Source organism: Juglans regia, chromosome 14 (assembly GCF_001411555.2).
Source record: "Juglans regia cultivar Chandler chromosome 14, Walnut 2.0, whole genome shotgun sequence".
In the NCBI taxonomy this organism is placed as follows: domain Eukaryota; kingdom Viridiplantae; phylum Streptophyta; class Magnoliopsida; order Fagales; family Juglandaceae; genus Juglans; species Juglans regia.
The window spans coordinates 24,015,599-24,032,381 of record NC_049914.1 but is presented as its reverse complement, the minus strand read 5'-3'; the positions used below and the strand labels follow the sequence as shown (position 1 = coordinate 24,032,381).

Below are 16,783 nucleotides of genomic sequence, written 5' to 3'. Positions count from 1 at the left end.
CTTGAACGAAAGTACTCATATAACTTTAAGATAATTATAATTTTTAAACTTTTAAAGATATGATGATAATATTTAAAAAATCAAATGATCGTCATTTTTACATCAGAAAGTACTTTTTTAATTTATTTCTAAACAAATAGAACATGTTTAAAAATGTTTTAAACATATAATTACTAAATAATAAATAACTTTTTAATAACAGAACTTATTTGTTAAGCTATAGGTTATAAGCTCTAAAGATATTAGCTATTTTTAATACCGCAATCTCAAGCATGCACTAAATGTTCCAATTTGGGGTTGAATAACTGGAAAGCTAATTAAATTAGGTTTAAAATGATTTCATTTTGAGGAAAATAAATTTTAAATTACAATATTGATTTATATTTTCTAGTTGAGAAAATATTTTCTCAAATCTGGATTTTATAATTTTTCCAAGTTCATCAAAAAACTCCAGAAATTCATAATTTCGGCTTAATTAGAAGTCATATGAATTGATTTGATTTGATTTTACCAAAACTTTTGGTCCATATTTGGTAGTGTGGAACTATTGAAATTAACGCTTTATTCATTCTTTTTTAATAACAAAAATAAAAAAGAAGAGTACAGAGGATAATTAGATTATCTATGAAAAGATCAGGAGGAAAAAATGGATGAAAGATTTCTTTCTTTTCCTTTTCTCACGAGAGTCTTCGAAATGTAAGTAATTAATGCATGTTTGGGCACTTGAGTGGATGTATTTTATTAGATTTTAAGAAAATGAGAGAAAAAAAGTTAAATAAAAATATAAAAATTTTAAAAAATGTTTAAATATAGTTTTTAAATCTAATTTTTATTAAAAAAGTTTGTAAAAGTTATATTGATTTTTGCAATTGAATAATGATTAGTTAATGATAAGATGAAAAAGTTGAAAATTAAAAATTAAAAAATATTTTACATGTGAGTGTCATTTGAGAATGAAATTATAAAAAAATTTTAAGAATTTTGAAAATTCTCGTAATGTCCAAACATATCCAAATATAAATTGAAGCTCGATTGTATTCCAAAACATACACAATAAAATAATTTATTTTTAAAAATCATTTTTTTAGTTTACCTTATAGGTTAAAATCAACTAGCCTCACTAGTTTTTTTGTTTTTGTTTTTTTGTTTTTTTGCTTTCTTTTACATGTATTTTTTTAACACTTTTAAATATTTAAAAAAAATCATAATATTATTAAAAAAATACTTACTTAATCATTAAATAAGAAAAAAAATAAATAAAAAATCTTGCAATAGCCCCAACGGGAGGAGTAGATTTATCCATTCCTTAGAGCATTCTTATTGGATCGGCCAAATGCATATTCAAATTTTAACTAATATCACAAGAATTTATATTTGCCTATTCTATTTAAATTCAATCCCCACATTGGATTATCTATTTACTCTCTATATAATAATAAAATATTATTATTTTTATAATTAATTAATTTAATTTTATTTTATCACATTTTATAGTTCTACCAATTAAATGTTAATAATAATTATATTGTAATTAAATAATATTAAAAAAGTATTATTAAATGTTAATAATAATTATATTCTAAATATTAAATTAATTATATTCTAATTAATTTAATTTATTTATTTGGAATGAGAAACTAATATTTTAATGTTTGATGAAGTAATTATAATTTTGTGAAGTACCGTATTTAAAATTCAAATTATTTTTAAAATATCTAATTTAATGTGAAGTCTTTTTTATATAAATTATTTAAATTTTAACCATCCTTCAACTTTAACTATGGCAACGAGGATGCTCTTAGATGTGCCATGTCTTCAGCCTACTCTGAAAGAACCCAAAAATAGTTCGTTTTGGTACGTAAAATCTGTCAAATATTAGCACACGTTTCCATGAGTTTTCAGCCTTCTCTGAAAAGCTACTTTAATTGCATATACCATGTCAGCAACACAACACAACTCTTGCATTACTTTCTATGTTTTGATATAGTGCTGGTGAGGCTGGTGGTAAGTGGTTGGCAGAGTTTGGTGATCCGAGAAGCTTGACTAGAACAACTCTGGCAAAGCACTTGAATGATTCAAATGGCAGTTATAGGTGTGTCAAAATGGAGAAAAGGGAACCTTTTGTATCTATATATCTTCTTGGTTGTTCTAACCCCCCTTTCTACAGTACTTGAGTTTTCTGCACTTGAAAGCCTCCACCACCTCCTTTCTGATGCACTTCCCCTACTGAGAATTAAGCTCAGAACAATGGCTGTTTGCTTTCAGAAACAAACCATTGAAGACGATTCTTTGATGCTCTTCTCAACTTCGGATTACCAAGAAGAATCCAGCACTCCTTCCTCTTCTTTCTATCACTCACCCCCGCAACCATCACAAAAATCCAAAACTTGCAGACTTATAACTGTGAGAAATCTTTCCTATGCTATCCACCCACATAGGTTTCTTGCTAACTCGTTTTGTCACCTGTTACAAAAGCCTAAGCCCGTCAACATACTCAAGTCCGTCTCCTTTGTTGCAAGGAGTTCAGAAATTCTTGCCATTGTTGGGCCGAGTGGAACTGGGAAATCCACTTTGCTCAAACTAATATCAGGAAGGGTGAAGGAAAATGACTTCGACCCGAAAAGCATCTCCATCAATGATCACAACATTAGCAGTCCAGCTCTCTTGCGGAAGATTTGTGGGTTTGTCGCGCAAGAAGATAATCTGCTTCCTTTACTCACCGTAAAGGAAACGCTAATGTTCAGCGCCAAGTTTAGGCTCAGAGAAATGAATGCTAGAGAAAAAGAAGCAAGGGTGGAGAGCTTGATGCAAGACCTCGGTCTTCTGCATGTAGCAGATAGTTTTGTGGGAGATGAAGAGAACAGAGGGATATCTGGTGGAGAGAGGAAAAGGGTATCCATTGGAGTTGACATGATTCATGACCCTCCAATTTTGCTCCTGGATGAGCCAACTTCAGGCCTAGATAGCAGTTCGGCACTCCAAGTGATTGAGCTCCTTTCTTCAATGGCAAAAGGGAAGGGAAGAACAGTAATTCTATCTATCCACCAACCGAGCTATAGAATCCTTCAATTCATTCCAAACTTCTTGATCCTCTCTCGTGGTTCAGTTATCCACAATGGTAGCCTTGAATCACTCGAGGAAGCTATAAATAAATTGGGATATGAAATTCCATTGCAGCTAAATGCCATAGAATTCGCCATGGAAATTACAGGTACACTGGAGGATTCATATTTGAAAACTCCCTTGTATAGTGTAGAAGAGAAGGAGCCATATTCCCTCTCTATCTTTCCAGAGGGGGAGATGGAGAGAGTACTCGGACAACACCATGATAGCAAACAAACATTTACTAGTTACTTCTCCATTTGGTTTGAGATTATGTTTCTTTGCTCAAGATTTTGGAAGATCATCTACAGAACAAAGCAGCTGTTCTTGGCGAGAACGATGCAAGCTATTGTGGGGGGATTTGGATTGGGAAGCGTATACATGAAAGTGAGAAGAGATGAAGGAGGTGTGGCTGAAAGGTTGGGCCTATTTGCATTCAGTCTTAGTTTTCTTCTTTCTTCCACAGTAGAAGCTCTTCCAATATACCTCCAAGAGAGGCGTGTTTTGATGAAGGAAGCCTCAAGGGGTGCCTACAGGACATCCTCCTACATGATTGCCAATACAATAATATTTCTGCCATTCTTATTTGTGGTGGCTGTTCTTTTTGCAACTCCAGTATACTGGCTTGTAGGACTCAATCCTTCAGTCACTGCATTTGCATTTTTCACTTTCATTGTCTGGATTATTGTGTTGATGGCTAGCTCCCTAGTGCTCTTCTTAAGCGCAGTCTCGCCTGATTTCATCTCAGGAAATTCTCTCATCTGCACTGTTCTTGGAGCCTTCTTCCTCTTCTCTGGCTACTTCATTCCAAAAGAAAGCATCCCAAAATATTGGCTCTTTATGTACTATGTTTCCCTCTATAGATACCCATTGGATTCACTTCTCACAAACGAGTATTGGAGTGTGAGAAGTGGGTGTTTCTCTTGGCAGGCTCAAGATCATTCCAAGTGTTTGCTGACAGGAATCGATGTCTTGAAGAGCAGAGGACTCGACAAGGACACAAGGTGGATGAATGTGGGCATAATGCTTTGCTTCTTTCTGTTCTATCGTCTTCTTTGTTGGATAATTCTTTCTCGAAGAGTTTCCAATACTACAATATGATGCTATAAATCATCACTACAAACACCTGCCATATGAAGGTTGCTTTCCTGCAGTTGGGAAAAAATTCTCTCTTTTTAAGGGTTTGTAAAAAAAATGTTTGAAATACTGGTGATATTGTAATCCAGGGAACTTGTAAGTTTCATCTAGGAGTTTCATTAATTATCATATCTCTGTATTGATATCAATAAATGGAAAAAAATAGATCAAAATTTAAGTAACAAAATCTGTTTGCTCTAGCAGAATTGTAATGTATACCCATTGAAATTAAGGTCTTTGAATTCTCATCATCTTGCAACAAACTCCATTGGTTTTATCGTTTCACACATCATATCTCGCATGTTATTACGCCATCCATGACAGGGTCTGTTTGGAGTTGTCTTAGAATTTAAAGGCTTAAAAGGTACTTAAATAGCCTTAAAATCACTTTAATTATAAATTTAAACTATTTGGTTGATACAATCTCTTAGATTTTTGTTCATAGAGTGTGTCATTTATTCTGTCTTAGACAGAGTGTGGATTTATTTAATTCTGTCTTAAGACAGAATGTGAGATTGGTTAAATATATCTTAAGACAAAATATTGTTTCTCAGACAGTTTGTCTGCAGAGAGTTATAACAATGGACTAGACCATGTCAGTTCAGTCACAAAGAAATTTATGTATTGAAAAACCTTAAAAGTAATAATTAACTTGTATTCTATATATTTCATGTCAAAATTATAATATCCTATTATGAATGAATGAAATTTATTTTACCTTAAAAAATATATATATATATATTTTGTTGATACATATTAAAATATTTATTAAAAAGAATTACCACGTGGCTTAAAATTCGCACTTTCAGCTAATCAAAAGTTGAAACATAGCATCCCATTGTCACGTCAGCCACTCCTAAAAATAGCATAACTATAACTAAAAATAACATTAAAAACAGAAAATGTAATAAATAATTATAAACAAAAAAGGAAGACAATGAGACAATCATTTAAAAAAGAAAAAGAAAACTTACATAGTATAAGGAATAAAAAATTTATTTAAAATGAAAAGGGTAACTGCCAAATTGAAAGAAAAATTGAAAAAATGTCAGAATATAGAAAAGATAGTTAAAATGATAAAATTTTAAAAACAAAACCTAATAATAACAGCGTAACAAAGATATAAAACATTAAAATAGAAAAGATCTAATACAAACCCTCACGCCACCTGATTGCACCATATATAGGTGGCCTGCTCAAATTAAGCCACCTTCAAGGGCAGCTTCCATAGGCCAGGCAATGGTGGCTCATGATGGGGGGCGGGCCACTGATCGCTGCTATATATGAGGCCAACATGGAGGTGGCTTGGGTAGTTTACCTAGCAATCAATCCCAGATGAATAATTTTAATATAGTTATGAGTTGTGTAAGTGTTACGTATTTATTTTTTAAAAAAATAAAATTTATTATTAAAAAATTAATTTTTTATATATATATATCTCATATTTATTTATTTTTTTTTAAAATAAAAATACACATATATTTTACAAATATCATTTTTTTAAAAAGTATATAACGTGTCCCTCTCCCTCCCAAGGGGCTTGTTGCATATATCATAGATCTTAATCTCCTCCACACGGAAGTTAGGAGAGTTTTCTTTTCACCTCTTTCTTTTCGTCTTCCACACCTACTGCCCATCTTCCTTTACTATTCAATGTATTCATTCCTGCCTGCCTACCCCTTGACCCTTCTCTCAGCTCGTACATATCTACCATCTTCTACTACTGTTAATATCTCTCTCCTTTAATTATCAAGCACCTCCACATCAAATTTAAGACGTATGTATGATCGTGTAGATCTAAGCCCTTGATCAGATCCTGATGCAACCTCTTCATGTGTAGAATGAAACGTCTCATCTTCACTACTGCTACCAGCCTCTAAATAAAATAACTTTAGATATTCTTTTTACTACAAAAATGACGTGAACGTGATCTTTATGTTAAATATTTTAACATAAATATGATTTTCTATGATCTATGATAATAAATAATAATAGTTAAAAAATGTACGTCCTTCATCCATCTCAGTTTGATAGAAATTTTGACATGATTATAAGAGACTGATCATCTCAGCAACTTTATCTTTGAGTGTCTCCTAATGGCTAGAGGCACAATAATATTGTAGGTAAGAATCATTTAACCCTTAGTATTATTTATAAACTTTTGGCCATCATAAAATTTAAAGATATTTGTGTCCCACTGTGGCTGAATCTAGAGGTATTATTGTCCCAATGTGATTCATTAATTAAGTAATAATATTTGAGTTAGTCTAAACTCATTAGGATATGCGTGTGTGGGATATAGAATTTTAATAAAACTCTTACATTCTCTCACTTAGTTCATATGCCCAGAAAATAATATTTTCCATTTAGGATTTATTATAGGAAATTAACCATACTTGACACATTTATTTTCAGAAAATTTTCATAACTCAAAATATATTACATGAGTTTCATAATATCAATGTCAAATCAACTACTAATGAGAGTCATGACAGTCCTCTATTATATAACCAACAAATTTCTTTTAATGTACCACAATATTAGCAGCTTAATTTAACATAATCTTTAATTGAAACAATTAAGGCTAATACTATAATGCCTTAAGTTTTAATTTATGTCTATTTTAGATATTATCTTGCCATCATTCATCCACACCATTCAATATACATATAAAGTGGAAGACAAGACAACAAAAATAACCATAATAGATATCTCTTAATGTCCAGTAACAAAATACTCAGCATATCAATGATCTCTTTAACATCACATTATGGGTATAGGCATAAGACTCATCTTTTCAACATGTTCTTTAAAGTATAATATTGATATGGACATTAGTTGTCTCTGTATATTCTCCTTAACACTTATGTATTTAAAATTTCATTAAATACTTATCATTCGGAAAAAATACTATAATGAATTCTTTACGTACATTCTTAGCGACTTGGCTATAAAGTCGACAATTCAAGTCTTAAGATAAATTTACTCAGTCATATACCATACATGTGGCTTCTAAGCATGCCACAAATTCAACCTCTATTGCACATGAAGCAGTAAGAGATTTGTCTCATACTTTTTCATAAAATAACTCTATTAGATAGTTAAATACATAACCATAATTGTATTTTCTATCATTAATGCAATCATGTAAAATAGAGTATGAATATCCAGTTATCTTAAAAGTATTAGTTATTCTAAAGGTAACAATATAGTCTTTAATTTTTTACAAATAACATTGCACTCTTTTTACAGCTTTTAGGTCAAACATCCTTGGGTTACTTTGACAACAACCACAGATGCTAACTGTAAAACTGATGTTCAGCCCTATACAAATTTGTGCAACTATCAAATTTCTTATAACCATCATATACATAATTTCTTTAATAACATAATCAATTTGAGGACACTGTAAAATACTGAGTATGTCACAAAATACTTATTGACTAATAATTTTGTTAGGTCTCTCAAAACTTTCTAGGAAACTTTACTAAGACAATCCTAAAAAATTTTGGTCTTGGTATTAAAATTTAATTCCAATGACAAATGATGTCTCACTCATAAATTTTATTTTTAAAGTTCTTTAGAGACCCAATCTTAATGCAATACTACAAACCATGAGTATCATTTGCATGACCACAAATACAAACATACTCCCACTAACCTTCGAGTACATATATCAACAATAAATATTTTTCTTTAATCCAAAGGTAGTGATGTTATTATCAATTTTTAAATATAATTTTCAAAATTTACATTTTCTAGGTAGCATTTTGATTGTTTCTCGTAGACCTCATAATACAAACTTTTACTCTACAATAATTTTCACATCTATTTAATGTAACTCTGGATCATAATGAGCTACAGACATCTAGATCATAATGAGCTACTAATACCATAGTGATCCTGAATGAGTCTTTTCAAGTTCTTTCTATTCAATGCTTATTTCTGAGTGAAATCTATTATTACAAAGCTGACTTTATATCGTTCAACATTGTCTTTAAAGTCAAGATTTTGTCTGTAAGACCCATTTACATTCGACTTTTTATACTTCATAGACAATTAAACGGAATTACAGACTTTACGTTGATTCATGGATTTCAATCACTCTTTTATACATTGATTTTTTACAAAATCACTTCTTTATATAACTTGTGAAAATACATGTGAACTTTTATTTATTTTTATGTCAAATTCAAAATTTGAAAATACATAACGTAGCCTAACCAAATAGCAAATGAAGAAGATAAAATGAGGTTACCTGTTCTAATGTCTCCATGGTCAATTCTTCAAAGGTGATTCTTTCATGAGGTGGATGATCATTTGTTTGCTTTTCTATATTATCAGTAAGATAATCAGAAAAAGGAATTACAAGTATTTTCGAAATACAATAATGCACTTCACGACAATTACATCTCTAGTTTCTATACTCCTATTGATTTTGCCAACTTTAAAAAATTTGACATTTCAATTTCCTCAAAATTCAAATTATGAATAGAAATAATACATCATAAGTCATTTGAATCTCCCTAAGTAATCAATAATGTAACCATTAACTGTTATACAATCCAACTTCATTTCGTTTGAATTGTAGAATCTTACTTTAGATTGGCTATTCATACATACATATATGCTTTAAAGTAGGTATCATATCACTTCACAATTCAAAATGAGTCTTTGAGACTATTTACTAGGAACACAATCTAATATATACACAATTGTCTTTAAGAATTTTACTACACATTTTTTCAAGAAGATAACGAAATAGGGCAGAGTTATGACCTGACTCATAATACTTTTATTGGCACTCACTATTTCAATTCAATTCAATGATCTTCACCTTTCTACCAGCTGCATTTCCTCGCCATGAGAAGTATCTCAAGAATTGCAAAAAGCTTGAGACTTCTCATGTAGCAGATCGATACTTCCTTACCATGAAAATCATTTATGAAGGTAATGAGATACTTATATCTATGAAACATTATAGAGAAATTTACATGTGTATATATGCATTATCTAAAAAAACTCTTTATTCCTTGTGACATATTTTATTGATATGTTTGATTTGTTTTCCTTTAATACAAATCAACAAGCATCTTGAGACTAGAAAATTTAAATGCAGAAAATATTTTTTTTTACTAACTTCTATAACTTTCCTTGGAGATAATCTTCAGATTTTTATGTCATGAGTTATGTTTCAAATTCTATGCTACAAATTATAAAAAAATTTCATATATAATTTTTCCTTTAGTTCCAGTACATGCCTCATGAGTGAAAAGGAAAAACTTTTAACAAAAATACTATTATCAAGGCATGACAAATAAAAATCTTATTGGAAGGAAAAATAGAACTAACATAAATGGAATTTTGAAATAAATTGGAATTTGAATATTTATGCTCGAGTTCAACCACCAAAATAAGTATCAACATTTATAGAGTTTGATTTGAAACTAATACAACAAAATAAAGATGAACATTTGCACTCGAGTTTAATCTAAAAAATGTATAAACATGTATAAGATTTGATTTGAAACTTATACAGAAAATAAAGTTTACCCTTTCTATCAAATCAAGATTTATGTTTAGGACACCTAAACCTTCATGTGTCCTTGTTTATTTCAAAATTCAATTGACACAGTTCTTACACTTTTGTGAGCATCATTTCTTTCCTTTCCCAAAAGATATAGCTGATTTTTCATACAACTTAGCAAACTAAGCTTGTATCGTGCTAACAACTATGCTACCAACTTGTTCATATCTCATTACTTTAATGAAATTATAATGCTTATGGAGTAAACCATTCTATACAAAATTAAGAAATTCATATAGTTTGATATGTAGTAATTAATTTAATTTTCCTAAACAATGTACATTTTTGACCTTTATCACTATTCTCAATAATAATTGATATTAGATTAAAATGGATAAACCAAGGTCTAAAACTCCTAGCATAAATCTGACATGCTTATGTTTCTATAAACTAAAGTTCATTCTGTATAGAAAACCTTGTAAAGATATTTGTATGCTTAATGCAAGGAAAACATTTTAATCACATTAATGTTTTACGTTCGACACTCATAAACAATAAGAGAATTTAAATCATTATGGATGAACTAATAATGTAATCGAGATCCCACATTTGGGAGTGAACCCCAACACACAAAATGTTCTCTCCAGTTTTAAATTCAGAATTTAAACCATTATGAATGAACTAATAGTGTTATCAAGGCCTATCATTTGAGAGTGAACCCCAACACACAAAATGTTTCCTCAAATTTTAAATTTTGTGGATGAACTAGTTGTATCATCAAGATTCTCCTTTAGGAGTAAACTCTGACATACAAAGTGTTAATTCTAATTTTAAATTTTGTAGAAGAACTAGGTATATCATCAGAATTCTTCTTTAGAAGTAAATTATGACATACAAAGTGTTCCCTCCAACTTTAAATTATATGGATGAACTAGATGTATCACCAGAATTTTCCGATAGGAGTAAACTCTACCATACAAATTGTTCACTCCAACTTTACTTTGATGGATGAACTAGTAGTGTCATCAAAATCTTCATTTGGGATTAGATCTTGATACACAAATTGTTTACTCCAACTTTACTTTAATAAATAAACTAGTAATGTCATCAAAATTCTCCTTTGGGAGTTGATCTTGACACACAAGTTGATCACTCCAACTTTAATTTAATGGATAAACTATTAGTGTCATCAAATCCTCTTTTGGGAGTAGATCTTGATACATAAAAGAGAAAAGATTAGAAACGGTCGGGTACGATATCCATATTCACACCGATCAATAGGAACACAACATGTGGGAGGTGTATTTGTCTTACAATGAACGACACTTTATTGTATCAATTTTGAGACTTTCCCTCTTCTCTCTCCGATTCTCCCTCTCCCCTCTCGATTCTTTTTTATCTCATCTCTCGTTTTCCCTTTCTCTCTTCTCTCCCCCGCGCCTTATGCTCTTTCTCCTCTCCATCGAGTGCTTTGGAACGAACCGACTGTAAGTTTGTTTTGTTTATTATGCAATCTGGATTTAGGGGTGGTGGCTGGGTCGATTTATTTAGGTCATATGCATTCTGGATTTAGGGTCAATTTATTTAGGTTATTTGGATTAGAAAATTGATTATTTGTTGTGTATCTTCCATGGTTTCTTCCATAGCAATTAGGTTTCTTTTATGGTTTCTATATACATGTCATTAAATTTAAATTCTAAAGACCTTGTACAGTCAATAAACTTGAGAGATTTGGCCACAATTATTGAACTGTGTATTTTTCATAGATAATTATGCATGATGGAAGAACAAATTGTTTGTTGTATATATTTATGCATACATTGTTATTTTTTTGTTTGAATTAACTTAAAGTGTATACTCCCACTTCTTGTTCTTTTGTACCATGGTGAGAAATTTTGATGTCGTTATTCTATCTACCATGTCTTCTATTTCAAAATACGTAGATGTGTACTTGTATGGAATGTATTTGCCTTTTGAGGTTCACTCGGTTAGTTTTTATCTCCTGATTTCCACTTTTGTAGTTAGACAATAGAAATGCCAATGCATTGGTTGATATTTGAGAATGTTGTTTTTTATAATTTGTTTCCAAATTTAAATTATCGGCATAGAAATGCCCAGATGGCGAGTAGGGCCTCAGTAGAGCTACATACTCTCACCTCCCATACTAGTGCTTGTGTATGTAGGTATGTATATATAACTTACCTTGTTACAGTTATGATTACACCAAGTGCTAGAAGAAGGCGTCTGAGAAGTTGGTTTCCTCTAGTATTCTATCTTCCAAGGAAAATAATTGACAGAAGAATTTGTCACACATGAAAAGTCTGCAAAATAATTGCAGGATATCAATTATTCAAATTCAATATTACCTTCCAAAAAAGAAAAGTTGTTGGCTGATCTTAAGCAAGCATGAGCTTGTGGGCATATGTTTCCAACAACAATATTAACAGAGCACTAGGTTGTGTTTTTGTTGTTGTTGCACTAGTATGGGCCAATGGTTTATAAAATGTTGTTGCACTGGGTTGTATTTTTTTGCTGCTACTTGGTGGTTTATTTTGTTGTTGCTTAGTTTTTTTTTTTTTGTTACTTGTCCTGGGAAGGGGTGAGAGAGGACATGGGTTATATTTTTTGCTACTGTATGTAATGGATGATTGATATAACTGATTCGATTGCATTATTTGCAGTAATATGGAAAGTAGTGGAGGAGAAATCATATATAGTATACAGTCTATGAGGGCAGAAGATGAAGTGGATGAAGACCACAGTGATATTGTGGCATTCCCTCCAAACTACGGATGTCAAGCAACCCAAAAAGTTTTGGTCGACGATTTTTGAATTATCCATATTATAAGATTAGAAAACAATGTGAATTTTTCAAATGAGTTGATCGTGAAATTGAACAACTTAATTGTTTTAAGCAAACCTTGGAATTAACACAACAAAGAAAGGAAAGAATAGTAGCTGAATGTGCAAGAATAGAACACGCAAAATTTCACTAATGAAGAAGAAGTACAAAAGTGCATTGATTGCATCTTAGGTTTTATTTATTGCGTTATTAGTTATTCTAAACTTTTTAAAAGTCAATGATAATGTAAACCGTTTAAGGCTACATTAAGATGTACATGTGGCTTATCAAGTTGTATTTAGTAAAAGATTATTATTTGTATCATTGCCTACTAATGTATATATCTTGAGTTGTTGCAGACTATTCAAGTTATATTTGTAAATGAATATTCTTTTTATGTATATATAATGTTCCAGCATCTGTCACCATCTACGACTAGAAGTGAGATGATAATCATAGTTTCCTCCACTTATGCTTGAACTTTCAGTACACTATACACATCTCTTGAACTCAGACACATTAACAAAACATTAATCAGACATATTAACAAAACATTGGATTTGAACTCAAGCTGTGGCATATTAACAAAATATTTGATTTCAGTTCCTAAGACAAACTTTCACCTACCACTAGAAGTCTATCTCACAGTCAACCAATCCAATCAACCAAAACTTACAAGTTTAGAACCAAAAATATCACAGACAAATTGAATGTTCAAATTCCAATGGCTACAAAAGTTAGTATTCTATTTTTCCATATTGATAAACTGAATATTCCAAAGTCCCAATGCTAATGATCTTGTAAAAGATAAAAATTACATGATGCTCTGAAATCTTCATTTTGTAACATAATCAGGTCTTGCACATTCCTGCAATTGGGAAAAAAAATTACCACACGATTATAAAAAAAAAACCAATTAAATAAAAAAGTATCTATATAAAATAGAACATAGTATTCAAGCATGTCAAATATAGTTGACATGGTGGCTGGGTCTGGAGTGAACATAGTTAAGCTTGGTTTCCCTATATTCTTGAAGTGAAAAAAAAAAAAAAATTCTTTCATCAAAATAGAAGCTGAAAATTCTGACATATGTATAAACATAATGAAATCATTGCAAGTACCTATGTGATAGATATTTGTTTCTTACATACCATTTTTCTTTACAAATGTTGCATTGCCGCTTCTTCATTAGTACATTTTCCTTTGGATTATTTTGTCATAATGATTTTGGCCTTCATTTGGACACAATATATGGAGGATCTTACAATGAAAAGTTTGAGAGTAATTGGCTCTGGATTGTATCTCCCTCTGCATTACCATCATCATCAATATTCATCAAGAGAAGCTCTTCATGCCGTCAATATTCTCTATTCCCCTAGAAGCATGCTCAAATCTCTGGATAGATAGTGACCCTGTCTCAGCAACTTTATAAAACTATCTCATCAAACGATGTTTCATGACTAATGCAGTTGGGACCATCTCGAATGTCTCCTCATCGACACATATCCCATTTAGTACATGACTCTTTGTATTGATCGTCCACCTCTCTAAAACATATGATTGTTGTACACAATTTAAACAACTTTTTTTTACCAAAACATGTAGGTTGTGTCGACATAGAAACCCAATAAATTCAAACTTATAACATATAAATTATGTTTTTTTCTCTCCCAAGTGTCATTTCATATGCCAGCTTTTCTTTCCCATCAATGTCCACCAAGTAAATTTTTCATCCATCTTCCTCGCTTGTTTTGTGCACCTTGTACCATTGGCTATTAAGTAACTCATCTTGAAATATCAGAAACGATTTTCTTGTGTAGATCTTGGCCACTTTTTTTTCAATATTGTAAGTAGTTCTCATATTTGACATTAATATTTTTGTCTTCACTTCTTTTTCTTTCTCACTAAAATAACGGGTGGTCAATGCTTTATCATATTGATGGACAAAGTCACTTACGATTGTACTTGCATGAACATAGTCTCTAAAAAACTTGTTCATTCATACTCTCACTTCATTGAGTTATAGACATTCCAACGCAAAATGTGCCTCTCAAGTAAGCCGGCACTCACTTTTCTCTCTTGGTATAAATATTCTACAACCAACTATTTTCTTTAATATTGTAATTCAATAACATTTCAGTCCACTCCATCTCAAACTCCTTAATAATGAATGTCTCATAAATACAATAGTTAAAATCATGTTGAAATTCTGGATATTTGTTATAAATATGAGCTAGATGTTCATGAACTTTTTGCAATAGATGCCACAAGCACAATTTGTGTTTTGTATTGGGCAATACCTTAGTGATGGTCTTAGTCATTGCCTTGTCATCCTCAATTATTATTGTAGTGGGAGCACGACCCAGCATCGTTTCTAGCCATGTTTTCAATAACCATGTGTAAGACTCAGCCGTCTCATTTATAAGTAATGCACATCCAAATATCACAGATTGATGATGATGATTAACTCCAGTGAACAGAACAAAAGGCATCTTGTAGCGATTTGTGAGATACGTAGCATTAAACGTAACAGCGTCTCCAAAATATTGGTATGTGGCCCTTGATCTAGCATCTACCCAAAAGCAATTTCTCATCGACCAATCTGCATCAACTTGGATCGAATATACAAAATTTGAATTATTAAGTTCACTTTCCAAAAAGTAAGTGTATAACTTTTGTGAGTCTCCCTCTCCGAGAACTTGTCTCCTTCAATTGCCTACATAATTCTAAATGTCTTTAGCAGTGCAACCAACATTATAATCACCACCCGACTCCTTACTCAACACGGACATTATTTTCTATGTTGGTATCCCCGACTCATTTAGCATGCTTATTAAATTTTTTTGCACTGGTGTCACCCGTCTATGCCCACGAAGCAAACTTGTACTCCTAGGTGTCAACAACTCATGATTATGCTGGAGTATAAACTTGGACACAACCCATTTTTCTCCATAATTCTTTATTGTCATCGTTGCCTCACACCCACACTTTGTTTTTACAGCCTCGGGTCGTACTCTCTCTTTAAGTTTAGAATTATGATGACGAAATCCTTCTCTCGAACACACATACTCTATCACAATTAATGATCTGTCTATATTTGACAATCAAGTATGATTTGTTCAAATGCTAAAACCAGTTCATTTGGAAAATGCTTTATAGCAACTATATGCATCCTCTATGTCGTCAAACTGTAGCCTCACATATGGCTCCACATATAAAAATGACATTGTATTATTTGCCTTGTCTTGTTCGACCTTGCCATCCTCTTCAAGAATTTCAGCGTCATCGGTGATAGAATTACAACCATCTAAAATCTAAATATTATCTCCTCTTGAAATACTCATCATTCAACCTAATACCATCAAAATACTTGGCCACGTGAGTCATTTTTAAGTCATGTCATCATATATATATATATATATATATGTGTGTGTGTGTGTGTGTAATATAAACCATGTGAGTCATTTTTAAACCCAAAACAATTATGATGAGTGAGACCAACCACATATTTCTCTTTCATTTGATTAAATTTTAGACCATATAAAGACACTGACATCCCATTATTTAGTCCCCTTTTTCGACCACATTTTTCTCTTTCGTTTGATTAAATTTTTGGATCACATGAAGAGACAGACAAAATTTTTTTGGATCACATGAAAACACAAACATCCCATTTTTAGACCACATAAAGATACAAACATCATTTGATGAGACCACATGAAGACACAGACATCCATTTTCGGGTTTGCAAAGGGGTTTTCGAAATCAGAATTTACCAAACAGAATTTATCTAACCTCAAAGAGCTTCAAATCATTTTGAAACAAAGGCTCATTATTTCTTACATTTTCTAAGCAACCAAACAGAAATTACCAAATCAGAAACCCGTTTATCTAACCTCAGACTCTTCAAGCGATGAAAGTTACAAATCTTGAAGGTCGATTGTGGGGGGGGGGGGGGGAGGTGGGAGGCTGACAGGACAATTTTTTTCACACAGAGCAAGATAGAGACGGGGGAAGAGGCCGATAGGGTGGATGGAGGAGGAGAGAGAAGAGAAAACTGGAGAAGAGAAGAGAGAGCCTTCTCACTCCTCTCTATCCTTACCACCGTTCAGAAAAGGACTTTAGAAACTTATCTTAAATCCAAAATACAAAAAATTATCAAACACTAAACCTTT

At 31.7% G+C, this 16,783-nt stretch overlaps 1 protein-coding gene across 1 annotated transcript; it reads left to right on the top strand.

Moving 5' to 3' along the window:
• The first annotated feature begins 2,164 nt into the window (after nucleotides 1-2,164).
• Nucleotides 2,165-4,420, top strand: LOC108994603 (ABC transporter G family member 23). Its single transcript, XM_018969880.2, has one exon. The coding sequence runs from the start codon at nucleotides 2,248-2,250 to the stop codon at nucleotides 4,201-4,203; it is 1,956 nt and encodes a 651-aa protein (XP_018825425.2). The 5' UTR covers nucleotides 2,165-2,247; the 3' UTR covers nucleotides 4,204-4,420.
• Nucleotides 4,421-16,783: the final 12,363 nt, after the last annotated feature.